The 26,708-nt window shown below is 40.5% G+C and overlaps 1 protein-coding gene across 1 annotated transcript in view; it reads right to left on the bottom strand.

The window, feature by feature from the left end:
- PDGFRA (platelet derived growth factor receptor alpha) overlaps positions 1–26,708 on the bottom strand; it is a 55,332-nt gene that overhangs the window by 6,805 nt on the left and 21,819 nt on the right. The window contains exons 6-19 of the mRNA XM_063310553.1: positions 26,383–26,554; positions 26,111–26,300; positions 25,141–25,256; positions 21,157–21,280; positions 13,590–13,783; positions 11,195–11,289; positions 10,968–11,100; positions 7,984–8,088; positions 6,697–6,807; positions 5,749–5,902; positions 4,762–4,928; positions 2,182–2,291; positions 922–1,044; positions 586–697 (exon numbers count right to left, since the gene is read on the bottom strand). Of these exons, the coding sequence (XP_063166623.1) occupies positions 586–697; positions 922–1,044; positions 2,182–2,291; positions 4,762–4,928; positions 5,749–5,902; positions 6,697–6,807; positions 7,984–8,088; positions 10,968–11,100; positions 11,195–11,289; positions 13,590–13,783; positions 21,157–21,280; positions 25,141–25,256; positions 26,111–26,300; positions 26,383–26,554 (1,906 nt within the window). The remainder of the gene's footprint in view (positions 1–585; positions 698–921; positions 1,045–2,181; positions 2,292–4,761; positions 4,929–5,748; positions 5,903–6,696; positions 6,808–7,983; positions 8,089–10,967; positions 11,101–11,194; positions 11,290–13,589; positions 13,784–21,156; positions 21,281–25,140; positions 25,257–26,110; positions 26,301–26,382; positions 26,555–26,708) is intronic.

The raw sequence follows: 26,708 nt of genomic DNA, 5'->3' as shown, positions 1-26,708 counted from the left end.
ACCCACTTAATTCTGTGGCATAAAGTGAATCTGGAGTTACTGGTTTTCTGATCAAATATCTATATCAAACCACTTACAAAAGATGTTCTGCTGGTGACTGACTGTCCAATCATAAAACTGTGTTTATATATTATTTAAAGGAATATGTGGATGCACAATTTCTTTTCACTTAAGAAATAACAATTAAATTGAGTATTACACATTGCTAATAAGCATCAAAAACACAGAATTATGGATCAGCGTTGGAGAATGTGAAAATGAATATCCTTTACAAAATTAACCTATGAGAATTCTAATTATAAAAATTCACACAAAATTTGTTATAATTTGTGAAGTTTGGAAATGATCAATTACAGGATACAACCTTTCCTGTAATGTAGCTGTCAGCAATGTATACTTGCTGATACTATGTTGTGATTTTTATGATTGTCTGTACCACAAGTACATACCAAATAAAAATACTAATGCTGCTACAATTTTGATTAACATGCCTCTAAACACAAGTTTCAACCATAATGTCTTGTAGATGTCTAATTATTTATCAGGCTCAATTCTTTCATACACCAAAAAAATTAGTTTGCCTACCAAGAGAAAATATTTCCCACAACAGAATGCCATAGGACCAGACATCGCTTAATGTAGTGTACAGGTTGTCAAAAATGCTTTCAGGTGCCATCCATTTCACTGGAAGAAAGGTCTGAAAAATCAAAGAGTTAATTAGAAGATATGCAAGAGTTGTCATAAATGAAATATTCACTACCAGTGTATCTTTCAACTTCATTTGTACACACAAGAATTTGGGTAGGTAGCAAAAACATTATAGTTGGCCATCCAAGGCCATTTTTTGAATGCTGTGGATTGCTTCTCACCTACCCCATGCAACTAGCATCCCCAATTAAAAGCAACAATAGCAATACATACACTGCCTTTGGATACATAGTTTGAATCATGCATGATGTCTCTTGCAAGCCCAAAGTCACAGATCTTCACAATTTTCCCTTGAGCTAGGAGGACATTTCGTGCTGCTAGATCACGGTGTACACACTGTAAAAATCATACATTCTGTTAATAATGTTTAGAATAATACTGTGCCTTCAGTATATACAGCACATGGCTGCTACTAGTAAGCAAAACTGCAATGATCCCTAGGCTAAGGGGTATACATTTGAAATGTTAAAGGTGGAAAAGACATCTAAGAGAGTGGAGGAAAGGGGAAAGGAAGGATGATTGTAATGTAATTCTGCATTAACAATGAGAAAACCAATCATCTAGCCCAGTGTTTTTCAACCTCAGCAACTTTAGGACATGTAGACTGCAACACTGAGCAGGCTGGCTGGGGAATTCTGGGAGTTGAAACCCACATGTCTTAATGTTGCTGAGGTTGAGAAAGACTGATCTAGTCAACTCAATCTGATATGCGTAAACTGGTTATTAATTTTTCTCAGTTTGTCCTGGTTTCCTTCTGGACAGCCATTATGCTAGATCCTGCTGCTGATCCTAATGCTCCAAGGATCCCTAATGCTGTGCCTCCTGTGCCTCTTCCTTTTATTGTAGGAGGATGACACTTCATTATAGGAAGCTAGCCTGCTGGCAATGTGGAATAATAATGCTTTTATTAGGTGGCATGAGAGCTTTCAGTCCTCGTATAATAAAGCAGTGTCTCTCAACCTCAGCAACTTTAAGCTGTGTGGACTTCAACTCCCAGAATTCCCCAGCCAGCCCTGGCTACACTGTAATAAAGTGTAGGGCAAGGATGCAGAGAGAAGAAACTGGAGCTAATCTTTTGTGTTCCTTGGTGGTGGAAATAGAGAGAGCAGAGCCCAGTGACTAATTATTGTTGGAACTGGTCATTGCCTAATTTAGATAACACCCCTGTTACTAATCTTGCTAGGGAATGGCATTAGTGTAATTTTTGTTTTCTAGAATTTAATAGGAAACTTTAGATCTAAATATACTGGATTTATGAGAGAATTGGCTGTTTGTGTTTATGCTTTTAGTGTGATTGCCTTGGAATGGACAACTGTGTGGAAAACGCCAGCTGTCTCAAAATATTCATACAGTATAAATAATCCATTTTCTCATGCACATTCTGTTGATTGTTCCTTTTATAAGACGTCTCTGCAAAGCCTCAGAGATAAACATTGTTTAAAATGAAGCCACCCTTCATGCCTTTCCACTCACATTTTTTGAAGCCAGGAACTCCATTCCTCGTGCCACCTGGTATGTGAAGCTCAGCAGATCCAACAGACTGAGGCCTTCTGAATTATCATCAGAAAGGAGGTTCTTAACATCTAGTTTCATTGAGAGGAGGAAAAATGAAAAGAAATGAAAATTCTTCTGCTACATCCTAACACCAGAGGAATAAATCCACCAGCCAGTTTGAGTTTGGCATCACAGTGAAAGGCCTTTGAACAGGTTGTGTCTTTCTGAAGGAGGCAGTATCTCCAGCAGTCTGATTTAACTATGAAAACCCATTTCCCTGCATAAAATTCTTATTTCAAACTTCCTTAGAGGCAATGTTTTTCTACCCAGCTGCTGCTGCTGTTTCCCTTTACCAAATGCAATGGCCTTTCCTCTGCATTCCATGACATTGAGTTGACAGCTATACCTCCAAAACATTTCTGCAAAACAAGCTACTCATACATTTGTATCCATCAATAATAGACAAGAGTATTTTTTTTAAAAAAATCCAAATACTAAATATAGTTTTATTTCTCCTTTAATTATAGACATTTTTCCAAGAAATTGCAGGATTAAAGAAGTACCACCTACACATTATAGGCTTGTTGTTACTTTATTCCAGTGTGGTTTAAATCAAAAGCCATCATTTAGAAATGGCATGGAGTCATCCACTTGTTTTCTACATATATCCATTTTTCTCCTGTTTAGCTTTGCTAGGCTGACTTATGCTCTTTGGTAATGGGGGCTACCCAAGACTGTCAAAGGATCAATGGGTCTACAGCATGGGTCTTATTATGCTCTGAAAAATGACAGCGGCAACCGGCCTAAAATATAAATATTTGGTTGCTCATTGACCCAGTAAAGCTATAGTGGACAGGCCTCTGCCAATGGAATTGGGTCTGGAAGAGAATCAGGTTCAGGGACTAAGAATCAGGAGAGAGCAAATCTGCTCTATAAGCCATGGATCAGATTTCTCTTTAATAGTACAGTAAAAGGATGGCCCTTCACTAACCGTCAATTTGGTACTCTACAAATCACTTCTGTTTAAGGCCAGTTAACTCCTTGGAATGAATCCTAATCTAAGAAAAAGCACAGACAAGGGGCTCAAAATCCAGCTAAATACAAAAAGATGGAAAACCATTTGTACCACCTATGATACTGGCTCTCATTAAGCCTAAGAAACACCATCGATCAATTCTGTGGATAGAGGTAAATGTTGGCATTATCATGTGCTGTGTAGAAGAGGATAAAGAAAAGATAGAAAATCTTTCATTCCAGAGGTCATCCTGAATACCTGCCTCATTTTGAATTATAAATAGCAACTGATGCTTTCTCCACCAGCTTAGGTAATTAGCTGAATTATAAGAAACAATATAATTGTTGTTTGCAGAAAGAAAGGCTCCACTGGGTGTATTTTTGCCTTCACTGTACCCTGAAGTAGGAAATGTTACATCTAATATGACTCTGCCTTTTGTAGCATTCTTCAAGATACAGAAGCTTTCTGAGACTCCATATTTGGGAATCTTATTAAGAAGTCTCTATTTGCATAGAACATTCGAATTGCTTTAATGCTGCATTTTCAATTCTTCCTAAACCCAGAGTGTTCACTGAAATTGAACCTAAATTATTACCAAATAGTGTACAAAATGTCTACTAGTGTGCAAAGGTGCTGCAATTCATATCTGAAGTGTGTTAATACTATTTGGATTTCTCATTATGCAAAAATGTAGTTTTAAGTAAAGACTCCCTTGAATTGAGCTTTATTATGGGTTACTATATGGATACATCCATGTGTTTTTCTGGCAGCAGTATGGAAAGTAATTTACCACTGCCTTCTTCCATATGTTTTTGACTTTCCAATCTACCCTATCCTCTGGGATTTCTGATGGTCTCCCATCCAAGTACTAACCAGATCCAGCCCTGCTTAGTTTTGGGGACTTGCTTTAAGTTACCTAGATGCTATCGTGACCCAGCTGATTTTACAGAATGAAATACCTTTTGTTCTTGATCAAACAGTTATAATTCAGATTATAATCAAGGAGGTACCATTGTAATATTTCAGAAATTGTTTCTCTGATCTCCAAAACCAAGCTGAAATACTTCTATTTTTTGGAAAATTAGATGCCCAAATGGCCATAAGCCCTGGCCCTTAACCACCCTTCTGCACATAAAGATAACTGAACACAGGAAGAATAGACCATTGCAATCAAGCCTGAAAGACACAAAACCTAAGGTTGATTACTTCTGCCATGAACTTGAGCATAAAAGAACTAAACGGTGTAGATGTTAGGGACAATGCAGAACCACATCTCCCACAGTATAGTCAAAACCATAAAAGTTATGGAACAGAGAGATGACCAGAGCCATGGCACAAAATCTTTGACTTTTTCTCCTGCAAGATTTCCAGCAACTTCAAATTATTTTGGTCAGAAATAGTGCAGGGAGAAAACTTAACCCATTCCTTTAAGTGAAGCATTCCAGTTTGGAAAAAGTCATTGGAAAATCTAGTCTGATCCTTTCCAGAATAAAATTACTTAGCTATATATTCTAAGACTGATACACACATACAAGTGGACTTACCCAACACATATTTTTTCTTATATGAAGCAGGGCGATCATACAAAGATCTTTGGATGTCAGAGTATTTTGACCTGTCTTTTCTTTCTAACATGGGCACATACTGAGTTGTCTCTGCTTGTTTCATATCCATATATTCGCCGTTATTTTCAAAGGACAGGATGACATAGCTGGAATTAAAAGCATAGTGGCAAAGTAAAAAAATAAGTGCAAAATTGGGATTTGCAATACTTACTTAACATACTGATCTCTTGTTTGTTGAGTATAGAACAGAGGATGGATATTGTAGACATCACAGTAAAGTCTGGGCAATTTGTGGGCCATTCCCAAAGCTACTCTTCAGTGATTTTCTGATTCACTGATTCTTTAAAATCATGATCAGTAAATCTACCCTGCACTTCTTCATCCCATTAGAAACCTTTTTTTCTTTGTCCTTATGAAAAAGACACCATGGCAGATTATCTATAAACTTTCCACAATATTATTAAATACACAGAGCTATATGATAACTCAGATGGACGTTATGTCTTAGAAGTGAGTTTTGGCAACGTACAATACAGTAGTAAGTGTGGCTTGGGTAACAATCTGTAAGCCTTCCATCCAAGGGAAGCTATGATGCTCACCATAAAAAGTTCCTGCACAGCATAAATGGTGGCCTCAAACCAACTTTGGGAAAATGAGGGTGAGGGGGTAACATTGCTGCTAGAAGTCACTTGAAACCTAGAATGCCATTCCTATGGCATTCACATTTACCATTTTTGCAGCTAATTCTAGATCTAAGAAACTGAATTAAGTACTGTACAGCTTTATCTCATTAATATATTAAGTATTTCCAGCGTGGCCTGGGAGTATAAAGAAGAGTCCATGCTGAACCAGTTGGAAGGATGGACCTACTAAGCTCTAGGGTAGTTTCCTCAGCCTCATGACCTCCATATCTGAGTATCATTAGATTAATACTGCCCCTTCGATTACTTTATAGCTAAAGCCTACCTTCTAGTGTTTTCATCTGCAGAGTTCATACCAAAGATGTCCAGGTCCTTCTTGGCCTTTTCAGGATGTCGGCTCAGAAAGTTATCCCTATTTTTATGCAGGTAGTTCACCAAGTCTCCATAAAAGCAGTATTCTGTTATGATGTATATTGGGCCTAAGGACAACAGGAGGGGGGAAAAAGCAAAACTATACTTAATGACTCATGGGAGTCATGTTTGGAAACTAATTAGAGACCACTGTCCCAGTGATAGTGATTGCATCCCAGTAATAATGCTGCTTTCTCAGTGCACAAACCCCAGGAAGTATGAAGAAATTGTTTGAATTCATCTTCCATCTTTGTCAGCTAAAGCAAACCCCTGAGAGTCCTAGGTGCTCTCCTGGATATAAGATCTGCCTTTTGAGGCACACTCAGTGGTCATTAGAGACTTTTCTACATTGAATCCTACACATAAACACCATGTCCTTACAGGTTGTTAGAAGGGCTCTGAAACCTGAAAGAACGGCGAATGATAACTTGCCAGGTTCATAACAACCCTTCTGCACTTGGAAGTCCTTTTTGGATTCTTTCTATGGCTAAAGAGGCTGCATTTGGTTTAGCAGGTCTTAAATTATGCAATCCTGATAATACAGATTTGCAATAATTATAGAATAATTATGGTGTAATGCTACCTCCTGAACTTGGCGCCTTCCAGATGTGTTTGCCATGCTGGTAATTCATGGAGTTGTAATCTGAGCAGATCTGGAGTTGTAGCACCAGCATATCTGAAGAGCATCATGCTGGGAAGGCTTGTGTAATGAATCACAACAGTGATAAGAGGATGACCACCATTTGATCTGTTTTAAATTATAGCCTAGCCTTCTAAATACTAGCTCAATGGGAACAACCAGGCCAGCTTATCCCTTTCTTTGTTTCAGCAGCTGAGAAAGAAGACTGCTAGAGAAATTTACCTGATTTTGTGCAAGCTCCTAAAAGGTTGACTATGTTCAAGTGGGGACCGAGATGAGTCATTATCTTTAATTCAGACATGAGAGCCTGCTTTTCACTGGATCTTGCAGTTGCTGGTGGGAAAATACATTACATGGAGAATTAGAGTGTGTTTTTCTAGAAATCCGCACAGTATTGAAAAGAACTGACCCACAATGGCCACTACTTCCTTGTGACAGGAGTCTTCTGTGGAAAAAACTTTTCAAAAGAAGGTCTGCTCGGGAAAGAAAACTCTTTTCATTTTATTCACTGATTTATTAACTAGGACACACACCTTGTTTAACAAATAAAGCAACCGTCTCTTCATATAGTGGGCATTTGTTTGAATTCTTCCCAATTTAGATTGCTTTCTGAATCAGACTGTTGGCACTTAAAAATTATTATTTTGCACCATTTTGGGATCAGATCCAGAACGGATTGAGCTCATCATATCACTTGTTTAGAGGAAATGACTTAATTTGCTGTAAACCTCAACAAGCCAGCCATTACTCCACATCATTCCACAGTTTCAGCATCTTCTTCTTATCTTATTTAGAAAATATCTCTCCTCTCTTCACAGTCTAGCTGACATGCTACCTTGTTCCACTTTCTGTGAAAAGCACCCAGCTGCAAATGGCCAAATTTTATCATTTTGCTTTCACAATTCACAGGGGCTTTTAAATGCAACAGAGGAATGGTGCCAGAGCAACCATTTGGGTGATTTCTTACAAATCACCATACAATCGCACCTAAATATATATGCTAGAAAGCATGGAGAAAGGCACAAGCAAATTATTTTATTTTCTTCTCTTGGAGTGGCAAAGTATTTTTCTCTGTATTTTGAGATGGACAGAACTGAAGGTGATCCATGGGTGAGATTCAAACTACTTTGGGAGGCAGCAGATATAAACCTGCTGGTATGGAAGTGTCCTGTGTTATATTCACTGCTCATGCTTTGTTTATTTCACACAGTGTTAATAAATTATAATTTGAAACTTCTTGAGTACTTAATGGTCACCAAATTTGATGGCAAAATACTGCAATTAAATAATTACAGATTTTCTCAGTTCTGCTACTATTGGACTCAAGCTGTTAAATTATAAACGTGTAACTTTATCCAATCCTTTTTTTAAAGGTACCTCGTCACATTAAATATTAATTTTATAGGAAATATACCGAGCTAATTAATTTTTTTTTCAAGTTCAAATGCTAACGGTATGGCATTAAAGAGAATGATGCAGTGCATTAGTTGTAAATTGAAAAATGCTTACGTTTCAGCATTTTCACAGCTACTTTCATCACTGGTTGTGACCGGCTTAATCCATATGCAGTTCCTTCAACTACTTTCCCAAAAGCTCCAGAACCAAGGATTCGGCCTATGGACAAGAGAATATGGTTACTGAGAATTAAGTCATATCTTAACTCATTGGCTGTGGAAATCTTTATATAACTGCACTGAAATGCATTTCAGAGTGAACCTAGTAAACTGATTTGGTCATCTAATTAAAACATAATTTTGCTTTGCTCAATGTAACCTATTTCCCCCAGTGAAGTAAATAGGAAATAAGAATTAGAAAAAGAGCAACATGAATATAAATCCTAATAAGGACTTTTGGGGAGAGGCGCCTTCAAGTCAGTCTTGCCTCCTGGCAACTGCCTGGACAAGTCCCTGCATTTTTGATTGGCAAAATAAGAAGTGGTTTGCCATTGCCTCCTTCCTAGGGCTGAGACAGAGTGACTGGCCCAAGGTCACCCAGCTGACTTTATGCATAAGGCGGGACTAGAACTCACAGTCTCCCGGTTTCTAGCCTGGTGCCTTAACCACTACGCCAAGTTGGCTCAATAGTGACTACAAAGATAATAAAACAATACATTAAGATGCCAGTTCAAATAGCCACTAACATCCTTCATGGAGATGCCAGTTACTATGCTTCTATATTTGATTTCTCTGTGTTTCAGCGAAATTTTCATTAATTTCATATTTATACAGCCAGATCAGGTCATAAAAATTAAACAGTTCTACAGTATTCATCTACCACTATACCAGTCTCACAGTACAATTTATGTTTACAAACAAAGCTCAAGAATTGAGTCGCAATTCAGGAATCAATACAACCTTAGAAATCTTTCTGCAAATTCTGAATTATGCTCAGAAGATTGGATTAATATTTATTTCATTAAAGCATTTCGTCAGCTCTAATGATGAACCTAGGAGAAGCTTAACCTAATTTTTCTGCATTATTTAATTGGCTTTAATGGAAGCACAGTTGTATCCATTATCAAAAAGCCCACAAAGTAATTTTCTACAGTTCTTTGGCAAATAAAACTGTGATCTGGCTTCTTGATATAAAACCAGGATGAAGAAAGCCCGTGCTAACCAAAGCCCCGAAGCTCTTTGTGACTTAAGATCTGTGGACCATGTGGCAGGATGCAGCTCCTTTAAAGATTTGTTGGTGTGGCTTGATTTAGTCATCATTCAGTGCCCATATCAGTGTCATGATGATGTATCTTCAACATGAGAAATACTTCCTATTTTGTTTAATCTGCTGCTAAATATGTGCAGAGAACACTGAGTGAACTTCCTGAGAATCAAGGATTTATCACTGAATTGTCTATTTCACCCTTCTCATGTCCTTTGAAGGCTGTGTGTGTGCGCGTAACATTTGCAGATTAAATGTCTGGAATAAGATTAGTATATCTTGTTTCTGCAGGCTACAGCCAATCTATATGAAAGGAAAAAACTTTGTATATTATCAGATACAGTCCTCTCTTATTAGTCTAAATCCTCTAAGGCTGTCAATAAAAATTGAAATAGGATTCAGTGCTGAGCTCTGCAGAAAGGTTTCTATAACTTTTTTCATACTTTCTAAAAATATGTGAAAGAAAATAAATAAGCCAATCATTATCTAGCAGTTGCCTCTCTCTAACTTGGACCTTTGGGACTACTGTTCTAAGCAAATTAGATGTTGAAATGGGTTAATGGATTGAAACAAGTTGATTCGTTTCAGCTTTGCAAGAATAGATCATATAAATACAATTTACAGTAGTTGCAGATCTATAATTAAAACTCTGTTTTTCCATTAGCCCATAAATAGTAGCAATATCATTCACCTTGACTGAAAACTAGATATCCTTTAGCTTTTATATGATTGATGGGATATTTTCCCATTGTACTGAAGATAACTAAAGTAGTTCAGGTTACATGGAAATCAAAGGGCCTTTGGTTCTTTGATTTCTTTCTTTCTTTTTGTTATCAGAAAGAACTCTTGAAAGATGAAAGCCAGCTGGGGATATGATGTGGAGGGCAGTAATATACATGAGACAGTTGATCATCTGTCTGACTACCTACCTACCCATTCATTCATTTATATATGGCTTTATATACAATGGGATATGCAATGAGTGTTGCAATGTACAGTTCTTTAGTTCTAGATTCATCCAGCCTTATCTTTTTCCAGGACACTCTATTCCATGCTGGCTGGGGAATTTTGGGAATTGAAGTCGACACAGCTTGAAGTTGCCAAGGTTGAGAAACACTGCTCTGTTCCATTCAGTTGGCCATCACTCTGTGACAGTGAACCCCATCTGGGATTGTTTCTCCTTTTTAAGAGTTTTTCTTAAAAAATTGAGGTGGATACTTCTGTAAACCTTCTAGTAAAATTTACTGATATCTCCATTCTTGAGCACTGGGACCCCTGTTTTTATTATACAAGGATTCAAACTCAGAGAAAATGTTCCTGCCCAAATATGATGCAGGATGCCCATCTACCTACAGTCTGAAGTAATGAAGTTGAGAATTCTACCACCTCAAATTATTACTTTAGTAAAGTAAGCACGAGAATACAGTAGGTTGGTAGGAAGATGCCCTGAGCAAGCAGGAAAGCCCCAGTTCTCTGTTTTCATCATATCACTATCAACTATTTCATTAGTTCCTGGCCAGGGAGTAGAAACAGCATGAGCTGCTCCAGTGTTACTGGAATTTCTCATGAAGCCTCATAAAAGAAGAAAAAAATACTTTCCATGCCACTTACATTTCACCACCCTAAGAACCATCATCCATGATCTGAGAGGCTGTAGCAGTCACACCTGTAGCATTTTGAGCTGTTTAGGATGAAGGCATTGTTGCTAAGAGGAGCAAGACCTTTTCTGGAACATAATTAATTAATGGTGATAATAATTCTGAGGTTCCCTATGCAAACATCAAGACTCCTTTCTTGGCAGCAGCAACAAACAAAAGCCTCTTTTTCATCCTTACCTAACACTAATCCATCTCTAGGAAATTCCCATCTTGAGTCATAGGGCAGTTGCATTGGATCCACGTAGATGTATTCATGGCCATCAGGACTAATGGACTCAATGACTCGCCATCTGATCTCATATCTGGGTTTCTGTGCAATAGAAGACATGGAAGTCAATGCATCAGCCCCATCCTAACTAAGTAATCATGCGGAATTTGGTTTAGAAAAATGAATTTCTCATTACCTGTTTCCATATGATTACCAGGACGATCAATGCAATTATGACAATCACAAGGAGTACCAGGACAGCAGCTGCCACAGTTAGTTCCGATCTTAATGCTGTTAAGGAGAAGCACATAGGATTCTTTCATTTCTTTTTTTAAGCAAAATAACTTTTTCATTATGATTTGCTGTGAGATATCACTGGCACTAACACAGGAGTAAGGCAGAGACATTGAAATTAATCTGTAAAAACTCATGTAATCTTCCTGTAATGTGGATTGCACGTCGGCAAAAAAACAAAACAAAACCCAATAGTTCCAGATTAAGCCATTAAAAAAATTCACTATATGGACCACGTCTCTTCTGTTTCTATCCTCTGTAATCCTTGTTAAAAACAACATCAAAGGAAATGTGTGAGGACAATCTAGATGAAGTAAAAGAGAAGACAAACCCTCTATTTTCTAAGAGGGTTATATTTGCTACTGTTTCTTTGGCAGATGCATTGCAAAAGAAGAAGACTGTCATATCTAAACATGCTTAGTTTATTATGTTATAAATGCTAGCCTTGGTCTAAATATGTTTTTATTTTCAGTGTATATTTATTTTCAGATATACAGTATGTGCTACTTCAAATAGATTTTTTCTAGTTTTAATGATATCTTCTTAAAAAATCTGAAGTTGTTTTGTTTTGGGGTTGAGGAAGTACTTTAATCTTTTGTTCTTGAATGTTCTCGTTAAGTTCAGTTGGACTTATTCCCAGGGAAGTGTACAGAGTATTGTCATCTTTGCCCCATTGATTCTGATGGAAAAGTTAAACATGAACGTGTTTACTCAGAAATAAATCCCAATGTGTTCAACAGATCTTCCTTATATACAGTTATCTCACAGTAGATACCATGAACTCAGTAAGGTCTACTCGTTCTGGAACAGAATTCTCTTCATCATCCTATTTGTTTGTTTGTTTATTTATTATTCAAATTTTGCTACCGCCCATCTCCCCCAAAAGAGGGACTCTGGGCGGTTTACAATAAAATTAAAACTATAATAATAAACAATTAAGATCCTATAAAAACAATTTACAAATATAAAATACAATATAAATAAGTATAAAATCCAAGAGGTTAAAAAATGTTAATCAGGTGGAAGGGGCTCTAAGGCACGAGCCAACCCCATGAATGGTTGCCCACCTTCCCACCCCACGCGAGATGGCAGAACCAAGTTTTCAGGGTACTCCTGAAGGTCAGAAGTGAAGGTGCCTGCTTCATCTCTGGGGCAAGATGTTCCAAAGGGCAGGGGCAACTGCAGAGAAGGCCCTCTTCCTGGACCCAGCCAGATGAAGTTCTCTTACAGACGGGGTCCGTAACATGCCGTCTCTGCCTGACCGGGTGGGATGGGTTGATTAATGGGGATGAGACGGTCCCTCAGGTCCTTTTTATTACAGTAGGAAAGATTTAAGAGAGAATTCTGTTCCAGAAGTAGTACTTAATTTTAGCTGAATAATTAAGTACTTAATTTTCATAATTATTTAGTACTTAACTTAGTAATAATTCGGTACTTAATTTTAGCTGAATTGAATTCTCATTTTTTATCTGTGTACATCCACCTCTTAACTATGTTGATGCTCTGTTTGAGATTAAAGTCTCATGTCAATATTTTTTCTATTTTTCTTTAAAAAAAATCTGAGGTTCAGCTCAACTTAGAAACTTCATTACCAGCTAAAGTTTCAAAAGTTTTATAACAACATAGATATAAACAGCAGTCAGAAGTTGTTTTCAATCTGTCATCCAACTCTCTGTCTATTCTTGTATACTTTTTTTTTTTAGCAAATACAGTTTAGCTCCACTTGGGAAATGAAGAAAATTATTGAGATATTTTTATGGCCTACAAGCATGTGTTTGTGGAAGATATTTTTCTACTTTCCTACCAAAGAGTGTTCAAAGCAGCAAATAAGCAGTAATGAAGACAAGATTAAAAGAGAACTGTAGACATTTAGAAAGCCAACGAAAAGATAAAAATTATCAGTCAACTAAGACAGCTTGGCAAAGGTAATGGAAAGGAGACAGATTTTTCCCTTTTACCATAAAACTGAAAAAGTTATCATATGGAAATTAGCCACAGTATAGGAGTTGTCCCTCAAAAAGTGGAGATATCAGACTGGCTTCAGATGAGTAGTACTGCAATATTTATAGTACTTATAAAAACTTCAGTGCACAAAATATTTTATGGCACTGCTTTCTTTGTGATATGTTGTTAACCTTCTAAATATATAATAGAGGCATCATGCATTATTACAACCTCACACACTGGCTTTGAATAATAAATTGTTATTACATTAATATATTTGATTTGGTGTCTGTAATAGGTGAATGTAAATGCAAGCTGAACTAATGAAACAAAATCAAACCAAGTTAACTTACTAGGAGCCACAAGCTTTAGTTCCCTTGTAACAGTACGGAGGTCATTCTTTGCCATACATCGAACAGCCATTATTTCTTCCACCTTTTGAAAAGTCACCTGGCTGGCTACCATGTTTCTCTCATCAAGGTAAGTCTCCACCGTAACATCAGAGATATTGTTGGTCAGGAGAGTCCATGAGGTATCATTGTTGCATCTAGAAAGAAGTAGCTTTTTGATTGATCATGCCAAAGAATCTTCTTTTACTGAGAACTATTTAGTGAACAAATACCTTTATGTGCACCAGTGTCATGTTCGCCGTTTCAATGTCTTTGATGCATCGTAACGTTTCGCATGTCATTAAATGGATGCGTGTTTCATCTTTCTCGGGAGGATGGGAACGGTTATCTTTTGGCTTTGCTTTGGAATGTATTTGTATTATCTACTGCGCTCAAGGTTACTTTCCCAGGCTAGCAACTCTGACGATTGCTAGCACCTGTGCCGGGCGGGGCTGTTACGAGGGAGGCGGGATACGTTTGCACCAAGGGTTTAAGTTTGTATTTGGCGCGCTTTTGCTCATTCTCAGCTTTCTCTGTATTTGCCTTTAGTACTCTAAATAAATCAGATTTCATTTAGCAGCCTCTTGTGAGTCTGAGTATTTGGGGCTAGGGCAACCATTACATAAAGCTGAGAATCCTAAGTTCCTAACTCCGCTGGCCCCTGTCCAGGAAAGACAAGCGTCTAACCCTGTGAGGGAGAGAGCCCGCGATGACTGAACCCGACATCATGATGATGGAGGAAGGGGAACCGGACTCGACCGTGAGGCAGTCCGGCCGACCGTCCCAAGGAGGGGAGCTGTCAGCCATCCGAGAGGAGGCGAGCTCCGAGTCGGAGAGTGAAGCCGGGGGGCTGAAAACGGCCCCAGAGACCACCGTAAATTCTCCGGGCGAGCTGCTCACCTGGGATACGACCCAAGGAGATGCCACGGCAGCGGGGGGTCCCTCCTGGAGGCAGAGATACCCATTGTCCCCCAACGTGGTGCAGGTGCAGCCAACGGAGGGCTCACCCACTCCGGATCGGATCCGAGTGTTGGAGTCCAAAATGGATTCGTTGGAGGCTATATTGAAACAGCTGAGCTTGGATGTGACCTCGTTGCGAGAGGTCCGGGAAGAATCAAGCCAAAGGCATTCAACCCCCTCTTCCCAGGGGCTGTCCCCAGAACGGCGAAGGGTGGTGCGGAGGCGCGAAGGGGACCAGTCGGTCCGGATGGAAATCGCAGCATCGCCAGGGCGATCGCCCCGGGGCCCCGTGCCGCCCCAAGCCAGGGGAACACAAGCCGCGGCAGCACCGGTGGTGGGGCGCAGCGCGGCGGGAGGCGGCATGCGAGACTTCCCTGTCAAGTTTGATGGGGACCCGACCAAACTCTCGTTCTTCCTGACGAACGCGAAAGCCTATATGGAAGAATGGGGGGCGTTTTTCCAATCGGAAAAGGCAAGGATCATCACCATTGCCACCAAACTGAAGGGGAGGGCGGCAGACTGGTATGTCCAGATGTGCCAGTCGGAGGCGCCTGAACTGGAAAGTCTCGAGGAGTTCCTCTGGGCGTTGAAGCAACACTTCGAGGACCCCTTAGCAAAGGAGAGAGCAAAGCGAGCCCTGAAGGAACTCAAGCAGGGGTTCAGATCAGTGGCCGATTATGCTTTGGAGTTTAAAGCGCTAGCTGGGAAAGTGGATGACTGGTCCCAAGCAACCATTATCGAGCTCTTCAAGGATGGCTTGAATACAGAGGTGCTGCGCTGGTCCCTGGGGAGGGACGACCCATACACGCTGTATGAGTGGATCCTGCTGGCGGGGAGGGCTGAACATGCCCAGGAGATCTTTGCCCAGCGGAAGACCGCCAAGTCGGGGCGGGAGGTGAAGCCCAGCCGCCCATCGACCACCGGGGGGAAACCGGGACAACGGCCCTGGGACGAGGAGCGGGAGAAGCGATACGCAAAAGGCTTGTGCCTGAGATGTGGTAAGGAGGGGCATAGAGTGGCAGCATGCCCGAAGGCAAAGGTGGAGGAACGGCCCGGAAAACCGCCAGCCAAGTCCCCTGCATTGCCGAGGAAGCAGAAAGCTGCGGTGGCTGAAACCGAGGGAGACGATGTGATGTTCTTCGAAATTGAGGGGGAGACCGAAATCCCGCAGCCGGCGGGAAACGCCAGCCACCTGCTCTAAAGGGCGCCGCTGGGCAGGTGGTAGAGGATGGGCGCGAGCCTCCATCGGTGAGTGGCACTTACCGCATACTCATGGTGAAATTGAAATTGGGCTCCCAATCCAAGACTGTGGAAGTATGGGCCATGATTGATTCGGGGTGTTCCCGGTGTCTTATGCACCCCGACGTGGTGGCGGCTTTGGAGCTCCCCACGTTCCCTTTACAGCGACCCATCGCTTTTACTCAGCTGGATGGGTCCGTGGCAGGGGGCCAACCGGTCACCCATTTTACAGGGCGTGTAGCCTTGCAACTGGGCAGTCACCAGGAAGGGCTGTCTTTTGTCGTGGCTCCGGTTGGGGGGCCATTGGTGGTGTTGGGGGTACCCTGGTTGGTGCAGCAAAACCCCCACATAAACTGGGTCTACCGAACTATCACGTTTAGGGATGGGTTTTATCAAGCGGCCGAGGGTAAGGGTGCCCCAGAGGAGATGGTGGGGGTTGCGGCAGCTGCGACTCCGCCTTACCCGGCCTCTCCTCTGGAAGGCTTGCCGGCCGAGTACTGGATGTTTGCTGATGTATTCGGTGAAAAGGAAGCCGATCAGTTGCCCCCCCATCGAAAGACGGACTGTGCCATAGAACTGTTGCCCAACACCCAATTGCCTAAACCAAAAATTTATTCCATGACGCAGAAGGAACTGACTCTGTTGAGGGAATTTGTGGACAAAAATCTGGCGCGCGGATTTATTGAGCCGGCGAATTCACCTGTGGGGGCGCCGGTTCTTTTTCGCCCAAAAAAGGACGGGACATTGAGACTTTGTACGGATTTCCGCGGATTAAATGCCGTCTCAATTTCCAACAAATATCCCTTGCCATTGATAAAGGACATGTTGTCACATCTGGCCAAGGGCAAGATCTTCTCTAAGCTTGATTTAAGAGAAGCCTACTATCGTGTACGGATCAAGGAGGGGGATGAGTGGAAAACCGCATTCAATTGCCCGTTGGGAGCTTTCCAGTATAAGGTGTTGCCGTTTGGGTTGGCTGGGGCCCCTGGGGTATTTATGCAATTAATCAATGAGGTTTTACATGAACATCTGTTCAAAGGTGTACTTGTGTATTTGGATGATGTATTGATTTATACTGAAACCATGAAAGAGCATGTAGCTCTGGTAAAGCAGGTATTGTGTAAACTCAGATCGGCTGAATTGTATGCTAAGCTGTCGAAATGTGCCTTTCATCAGACCCAAATTGACTACTTGGGGTATAGAATTTCGGATAAAGGCATAGAAATGGACCCTGCCAAGGTGCAGGCTATCATGGACTGGGAGAGTCCCCGCACCCGCAGGCAACTTCAAAGTTTCCTGGGGTTCAGCAACTATTACAGATTGTTCATAAGGGGATTCGCTGAGATTGCCTTGCCCCTAACTGAGCTGCTGCGAACCAAAGGGGTGGGAGATACTAGGAGAGTCAAGAATCCCGGAGCGCTGTTGAGGTGGACGCCTGCTTGTCAGACGGCGTTTGAGCGCCTGAAAGCAGCTTTTGTCAAAGAGCCAATTTTACAGCATCCTGATCCCTCCAAGCCGTTTGTTGTACAGGCAGATGCTTCCGATTATTCTATTGGGGCATTGTTGATGCAGAAGGATGAGGCAGGATGCCTCAAGCCCTGTGCCTACCTATCCCGCAAATTCTCTGAGACTGAGAGGCGTTGGCATGTTTGGGAGAAGGAGGCATTTGCAGTAAAAGCTGCATTAGAAGCTTGGCGGCATCTGTTGGAAGGGGCAAATCATCCCTTTGAAGTATGGACTGACCATAAAAACTTGGAGGCTCTTAGTACCCCTCGAAAACTGAGCCCCAAACAGGTTCGTTGGGCTCAATTTTTCAATCGATTCAATTTTCAGTTTAAATTTATTCCAGGGAAAAAGAACTTCTTGGCTGATGCCTTGTCAAGGCAACCTCAGGACTCTGGGGCAGCGCCAGATGTGGTAAGCACCCTATGGACGGCGCCCCAATTGGGCATGCAGGCTGTGACGCGAAGCCAAACGCGCGCGCAGCAGCCGCCCACCACAAGCGCTGTTCAGCCAAGTCCTTTGTCAATTCCCTCCCAGTTGCAACAAAAGTTTCTAAAAGAACTGAAAACGGATACTTGGTTGCTTGCAAATAAAGACAATGTTACTTTTGACAGAGGCTTTGCTTGGAAATCCGACCGCCTCTACGTTCCTGAAAGCCTCAGAAAAGATGTGTTACTACGTTCACACGATGACAAACTTGCAGGTCATTTCGGGTTTGTAAAAACCTTGCACCTCGTTCGGAGGCAATTCTGGTGGCCCACATTACGTAAAGATGTCAAAGACTACATTGCCTCCTGCACTGTTTGTGCAATGTCCAAGCGCAAGGTGGGCAAGCCCCAAGGACTGCTGCAACCGGTGGCAGCCCCTTCTTCCCCTTGGGAGGAAATCTCCATGGACTTTATTGTCGAGCTCCCGCCCAGCCAACGCAAAACGGTCATTTGGGTGGTCAAAGACTATTTCTCCAAACAGGCTCACTTCATCCCTTGCGTGTCCATTCCGTCGGCACGTCAATTGGCTCGCCTATTCCTTGTACACGTGTACAGGTTACACGGATGTCCCTCCCGCTTGATTTCGGACAGAGGTACACAATTTACCTCGCAATTTTGGCGGGCGTTTCTCAAGCTGTTAGGCACGAAGCAAGCCCTATCCACGGCTTGGCATCCTCAGACGGACGGGGCCACTGAGGCGCTTAACTCGACTCTAGAACAGTACCTTCGAGCTTTTGTGAATTACCAGCAGGACAATTGGGTAGACCTCCTACCGTTTGCTGAAGTGGCTTACAACAATGCAGTGCATCAAAGCACTGGCCAAACCCCCTTTCGGGTAGCCCTCGGTAAGGACTTTGTACCTATCTCTGATCTACCGCAACCTCCGGCTGGTGCAGTTACTCCAGATGATTGGACAACACAACTGGCTGACTCCTGGCCAATGATTCAAAAGGCATTGGCAGATGCACAAGCAGACTATAAACTGTATGCTGATCGGAAGCGGGCCCCCCAACCGGCATTCCAAGTGGGGGACTCTGTGTACCTTTCAACAAAGTTTATCAAGTCATCCCAACCTTCAAAGAAACTTGCGCCTAAGTTTGTGGGTCCTTTCCCGATTATCGCTCAGATTAACCCTGTGACTTTTAAACTTGACTTGCCTCATAACCTTAAACGCTTACACCCTGTTTTTCATTGCAGCTTACTCAAACCGACTATTCCTTCTGACCGTTGGCATCGTCAACCTCCACCTCCCACCCCCATCATGATTGATGGTCAGCAACACTTCGAAGTTAAAGAAATTCTGGACTCTAGACGCCTTCGCAATTCTTTGCAATACTTAGTTCGTTGGAAACATTTCCCTCATCCTGAGTGGGTCGCTGCACCAGATGTAGCTTCCCCTGTTTTGGTGGCCCGCTTCCACTCTGCTTACCCCACAAAACCGGGTCCCTAAGTGTATTTTTAGGAGGGCGGTATGTCATGTTCGCCGTTTCAATGTCTTTGATGCATCGTAACGTTTCGCATGTCATTAAATGGATGCGTGTTTCATCTTTCTCGGGAGGATGGGAACGGTTATCTTTTGGCTTTGCTTTGGAATGTATTTGTATTATCTACTGTGCTCAAGGTTACTTTCCCAGGCTAGCAACTCTGACGATTGCTAGCACCTGTGCCGGGCGGGGCTGTTACGAGGGAGGCGGGATACGTTTGCACCAAGGGTTTAAGTTTGTATTTGGCGCGCTTTTGCTCATTCTCAGCTTTCTCTGTATTTGCCTTTAGTACTCTAAATAAATCAGATTTCATTTAGCAGCCTCTTGTGAGTCTGAGTATTTGGGGCTAGGGCAACCATTACAACCAGGACACACTGCCCAAGCAATATCAAAATTCTCCTTGAACATTAGCCTATTTGTATTACAATCAGCACTTCAGGAGTATTAATACCAAGCACATGGAGAAATCTCAACTTGTATCCTTTATTCCAAATTATTTGATGGATTTATACTGCTTTTCACACAAAAACTCAATGCCTTCTCCCATTTTCCCACAATAACAACTCTGTGAGGTAGGTTGGGCTGAAAGAGAGTGATTAGCTCAAGGTCACCAAGTGACCAAGTTTCTATAGCAAAATGTAGACAAGGACCTGGGTCTTCTTGATGCCAGTCCAACACTTTTTTTTATACCACACTGGCTCTCAGAAAAGTATTATTCTTGTCTTGGTCCCACATGTTTTCAAATTAGGAAAATTTAAGCTTATAAAATATTGTTAGATACATTTTATAAGGTCAACTTATTAGCAACAACTAAATTTGAGTTTTAAATTATATACTGTATAACTACAACATACAATGGGTTTCCCGCTTCTTTCAGGAAGCAAATAACAGCTCTGGAGGAGATACCGTGTAAGAGAAAATGGTTAACCATTCCTGTTGGTCCAGCTCTGATTAAGAAATCTCATGGCTTGGGTTGATTAAAGGTAGAGGCATCCACACATTTAACAATACACTGATTGCACCTAAGAGCCAGCATTAAAAATTCAAGAGGTATTTTAATCAACAAAATCATATTTCCACTCCCAAATCTGAAAACTTTACACAAGTGGTCTCAAACCTATTTTCAAATGATTTCAACACCCATAACCCTTTAGCCACTCGCCATTCTGACTGCCCAATACCATTTTCTATTATTTATTTATTTAATTTTTATCCCGCCTTTATTATTTTTATAAATAACTCAAGGTGGGGAACATACCTAATACTCCCTCCTCCTCCTATTTTCCCCACAACAGCAACCCTGTGAGGTGAGTTGGGCTGAGAGAGAGTGACTGGCCCAAGGTCACCCAGCCGGCTTTCATGCCCAAGGCGGGACTAGAACTCTCAGACTCCTGGTTTCTAGCCCAGCACCTTAACCATAACCCTAAAACTAAAGTAATAATATAATAATACAGTACTGAAAAGAAAGAGAAACTAAAAAGCAAAATTTAAAACATTTAACATCTAATTAATAATAAAAATAAAAATAAAAATAATAATGAAATAATATATGAGAGTAGAATACATATATGAAGAAATATATACATTTCTCTAGAGGAGGAATGGAAACAATTTAAACATCCATATTCAATAAGTTTATCCAAATTGCCATTCACCCAGGTAAGGATAATCTTTTAAGAAAAACATTGTTAATATTGCTAATAAGTGAAGACCAATTTTGGAGTTATGGGAGTTGAAATCCAATACATCTGGAAGGCACCCAATTGAGGAACATATATATTATGAAAAGCATAGTAAGCATATTATTATACCATCCAGCTAAAGCCACTCAAAGGCAGCCAAAATCAAAGACCTTACTTTTTAATGTCCTTGCAAACCAGCCATTCCACATCGGGGAGGGGTGTCCCTTCTGCCAAACATTTTACTGTCTGCCCAGCAGAGCCATGGTGATTATCTACCAGGTCTCGAATTAAAGCTGGAACTGGAAAGGAATAAATTGCGAAGAGCATGTAAGAGGTCTGTGTACTGGAGATGGTTTCTTCAGAGCCAGACTATTTCTGAATTCACATCTGCCTGGCAGACACAGTTGTTCCTTGAGGAAACCCAGCTTCAGAAACTGAGGCATTTTTTGCATGTTTTCCCTGAGACAGGTTAGTCTTCTGCATTATATGAATTATCTATGCCTATTTACCTGAAATAAATTTCTCTTAATGAGATGAACTTTAACTAAACAGCCATAAGATTAGACTGTAAGCTGCAATACTATGAATGCTTGCCTAAAAGTGAGAGTAATTCAATGTAACTTACTTCTAAGTAAGAAGACTGCATTACTAGAAGGCAATACATTGCACATTTTCCTGGAAGGACCTCCAGCTAAACTCATTCACCAGTTGCATAACACAGCCTTCTCAAATCTGGTGGGTTCTGGATCTGTTGAACTTCCCTTATCCTCAGCCAATATGGCCCAACATCCAAGGTGCTTGGGAATCATGAGAATTGAAATCCAATATATATAGAAAACACCATCATGGATCCAGCTGGTGTAAGATCAAGCTACTTCTTCCTTTTCAGTAGGAACTAATAGTTTACAGGTAGTCCTCTTTTAGCAACCAAAATTGGAACTAGCAACTCAGTCATTAAATGAAGTAGTCACTAAGTGACACCACAACTTTGCTTATGATCATACTTCAGCTTTCCTTTGCTTTACAGACCTGTGAAGGTCGTAAATGTGAGGATTGGTCATAAAGTTACTTTTTCATTACCGTTATAACTGCAGTCACCAAACAAGGTAGTTGCTAAGCAAGGACTACTTGTACTGACTGCAGTGGGAATTGCACCTTCTTAGTTAGCAATATTCTGCTGTTGGATACAGAATACCTGGGACTATTCTGAGTGTTGTACGCCACCCAGAGCCACCTTCTTGTGAGATGGGTGGCTATACAAATATGATTAATAAATAAATAAGATAATAATATAGGCAGCTGGAAAGGAGATTATGTTTAACAGATCTTCTGCACCCATGTTTCTATGAAAGAAAAAGTGATGAATCAACTCTTCAATTGACTATTTCAACTTAAAATTGGCTATTTCAATTTTAAATCTTAACAAAGCACTCCTTATCTCAGAGCTTAGGCTGCGAGTAGTCATTATTACTTGATAAACCATCTGTCAATTAAATTATGTAAATCATTTGACATACAGTATTACCAAAACTTCAGTATAAGTGTCTTCAGAGGAGAAAGTTTTTTTAATCCGAAAAAAGAATTTTCATTCTCTATCACAGTGGTATAGCATAGTAAATATATCTTCTTATTTACTAATTGAAGCTTGCAGCACTACTTCAAATATTATCTAAATTGGGAGTTAGTCCCATTGAACTCAGTGTAACTTACTTTTTAATAAAGGTTCACCTAGATTTACCCAGTTACTAGCTACAAATTGAGAACTTTGCAATACGTCCAACCAGTATGAGTAGCTAATGACCCTCTTATTACCAGATTTCTATCACCAGTCAGTTTGTCAATCAGTTAATTTTACAGATGAATAAATTCAATAGTTCAGAGGCAAACTGGTTTTAGTTAAAGCACTGTGCATTGTTATAGCAGACCCTGTGATAAAAAGCACACACTCCACTCCATGTCAAAGAGAAGAAGGAAGAGCTCTCCTAAAACAGCATTTACCATCTGCAGTTATTAAAGAAGTTGTATTAAAACATTTATAATCTATGACCCAATCAACTGAAGCCCTTTTTAAGGATACAAGTAAATAAAAAAGTATCTGATAGCACTGATGAAAACCAGATCTGTATGAACTCTTTCCAAATTTCTTCCTTAAAAACTCACTAAACAATGGTCATCAGGATAAGTTCTCCACTAAATGCTTATTTTGTTCTGTGATTCCTTATCCCTTTAATGTGCCCCTTCCCCTTCCTCTCTCCAAATTAAATCCATATGGATGGGACCACTTCTGCCTTTCAGCCAAGCACAACAGATGTTTAAGTATGTCGATTGAAATAATCCCCTGACTATCATCCACCGATAGCAGCAAGCAAGCAAGATTTTCCTACATAATTTGCCATATTACTGGCTGAATTTCAGAGGTATTATTCATACCAATGCTGCAACTTGAGAGAATGTAAATGTTGAATATATTAATAACAAATGGCAAAGCTGAGTTGTAACAGTGAGGATGTAGATGGAGGCAAGGTTATTTATACTACCAAGGCCCTACAGTATAGCTGAAACCATGTGGTTCTAGCTATCTTAAGGTTGACTTTCACATATGGAATGAGGTGGTAAAACTATTCCTGGGCTACATCATTTCAGGTTACAGGCAGAAATGGAATCATATGGCTGGATGCTCCCCATCAGTAGCCTCACATAAAGAAAAAGCTTCATTACAAAGAAAACTAGATCTCAGCCAGACAGGTTCTAGTTTAACTTTCCCCTTGACTTGCTTGTTTCCCATGATCAGGAATTGTGTTTGTCATGGGGCTGTGTTCAAGTCGTTGTATCCCCAGAATGGTGTGCTTGTATGCTGTAGTCACCATTATTGTTTTACTCACTCTGTAAATCAGAAGTGCACGTTCTGCCGCCTATAGACTGCACTCCAAGAACCCCCAAAGATTTTATTTGTTTGTTTATTTATTAAATTTATATGTTGCCCATCTCACTGTTTCAGTGACTCTAGGCAGTCACTGTATAAGTGACTTTTGCTACTGAAATTTGGCAGATGTCCAGTACAGCTTGCTTCTTCCAAAAACCTTTGTGCTCTCCTCTGATTCTTGCTCTGTGCTCACCTGACCCTGTTCAACTCTTTCTTGCTAGCAAGACAGTTTGCAGTGGAGGATATAAACTTCCTGTTTTCTCATTCAATGTCTTTGCAAGATGCTCTGCCTGCAATGAGCCATTCACATCCCCTCTTTTTCCTTGAGATCTCCTTGCTTATGGTCACTGAAGTTTGCACTGAGGAGAAACAAATGCCTCTCATTTTTACTTTCACATTATTGCCTCATTAATTCTGATCATCTGCTGTATTCCATGTTCTTCCTTGTCAATGTTACGGTCCACAAGGAAATGGAAGATGAAAGGTAGTTCCTCCTCCAGACAAATTTCTTCTGGATAAGTGTGTCTGAGTACCAGAGTGTCCTCCAGTAGGGCACTTAGACTCAGGGATCACAGGTCAGTTGGCCAAACATCCTCAAATGCAGGTAATGCTTTCTGCTTCCATGCAGAATGTGGTGGAAGAGTACGTGCACATGATTTATTGTGTGAGGGGATGGTAAGTGATAGGTCAATGAGATATAATAATTAACTTATCTCATGGCACATGATCTGAATGGGGGGAGTCAGTTGAAGTTATTATTGGTGGAAAGGTGCAAAGCGAATCTATTTCACTCATGAATTGATTTTACAGCAGCCATTTGATGGGAGGAAAGGCAAACTATTCTGCATTACTATTTATTTTTCTTAATATGTCCAGTTCATCTGTACACATCTACTTTTACTTTTCTGACGTACCTACTTCAACGTGCTACTAAACCAATTTGGTAAACAGAAAGTAAGACTTAAATTCCTCTTCAGATATGTTGCACATAGGAGTGGTTTCCCTCATTTTATCATCAAAAGAACTTTGTGAGATGACTTTCATAGCTGATCTAGAGTTTGAAATCACTGGCTTTCATAGCTGATCCGGAGTCTGAACCCAAGTCTTCATAATTTGGGCATTCTAAACTGTTCCTTGTTATTACATTTACATATTGGACTTGATGTTATATTTACACCTCATGTGCTTTCCACGTAATGTATTATAATATTGGCTTGTCCCATTTTACAGGCTTACCTTGTATGAGCAGAGAGAAAGTGTATCTTTGAATTTCATCTTCATTCTGTGCTACGAGTGTATAGTATCCACTGTCTTCTTCCTTGGCACGAATTAATTTTAATATACTCTGATATCTGTGGAGAATAGTAAAAATACTGGTAAAAATAGTTCAGCACAGTAGGAAGCAAGTAATTCCTTTAATGGAAACCAAAGTGTATGTATCAGAAAAGACTCATTAGACCAAAATGTCACAATTCTGAAGTAATTCTTCTCTCTGATCCTCAATCAATTTATAACATTTATATCCTGTTTTCCACTGACAGAATTAACTGTCAGTGTGCTTAATCACTGTGCTTACTTCTCTTCAACCAAAGAAAATTGGGGGTGTTGGGAGCTACAATCTGACTCATCAGAAGATAGGCAGCAGATAGATTACACAGAAAGATAACCATGCAAGTGTGCAATTCTGAACTCATGAGATTTAGAACTGGTTTAATTACTGTTACAGTGAAAGATGTAGCAGAAGAGGAAGAAAACAGGGAGGGCAGGAATGGAGGGTCCAGATTATAAACATGTTGCAAGTATAGAGCCAATATTTTCAATTGATTTGAAAATGAAAAGGGTTAATATTTTGGGAAGGAAAACACAAGAAGCTGCATGTTTTTTATGGAGTATCTACTTGACACTGGCTGACAAGAAACAAGGAATAAACCAGAATCATTCTGTGTTGTGTTCAACCAGCACTTCTTCTTTGTCAAATGATATGTAAGGCATGACAGAATGATAATGGAAAGTTTTTAAAAACTGGTCAAAATAGAGTGGAAAGTATAGACTGAGAAAACTAGAGAAAGTTTTCAGAAAGGTGCATCATGGAATGGAATTATTCAGTGGGGAGAATGAACAATTACTGAGGAGAAACCTTGGTTCACGAATGGAGAATTTAGAAGTGAAGAAACCCATCAATACTATGCCAGACTTTTTCCTTTACCTCGTTTCTTGGATTTGCTTGGAACTGGTGACAATCTCTGTGAGATTCTCCATCAGAGTGACATTGTCTTTCAGCCAAAACAGTTTTGGCTCTGGGTATGCATAAACATGAATTACAAAGTTTTTAACTTCATGTAGATTGACAGCTTCTGTGGGCTTGAAATGGGGTTCCAAATGAATGAATCCTTTATCTGTAGGAAGACAATGATTCCATAAGTACCTCTGTTGCCATTCTCGTGGGCAATAGTGTGAAAAAAGAGAAACAGATTCTACCATGAACATAGATGACTATTCTCTCAGTTTTCTTAAAATCTTTGGTCACATGTCGAACAGAACATTCATAATCTCCACTGTCTTTCACTGATGCATCTGGAATGGTTAAATTATAAATCAGCTTCTGGGCTGGAACCTTGATGTCTTCAAGGGTGATTATTCCTTTATTCTTCTGCATTTGGGAGAGAGGGAGTGAAATGGGTAGTCAGAAGAGAAATCTTTTTAAAATAAGGTAACTACAGAAAATATGATTATCTCTTGTCAATCTTTATGTACACAAGGATTTTCAGAGGAAGTCCTATTCTGGATTCCATATTTATCAAAGG

The sequence above is a fragment of the Candoia aspera genome, chromosome 8 (assembly GCF_035149785.1).
Source record: "Candoia aspera isolate rCanAsp1 chromosome 8, rCanAsp1.hap2, whole genome shotgun sequence".
Lineage (NCBI taxonomy): Eukaryota > Metazoa > Chordata > Lepidosauria > Squamata > Boidae > Candoia > Candoia aspera.
This window is presented reverse-complemented; position numbering and strand designations above follow the sequence as displayed.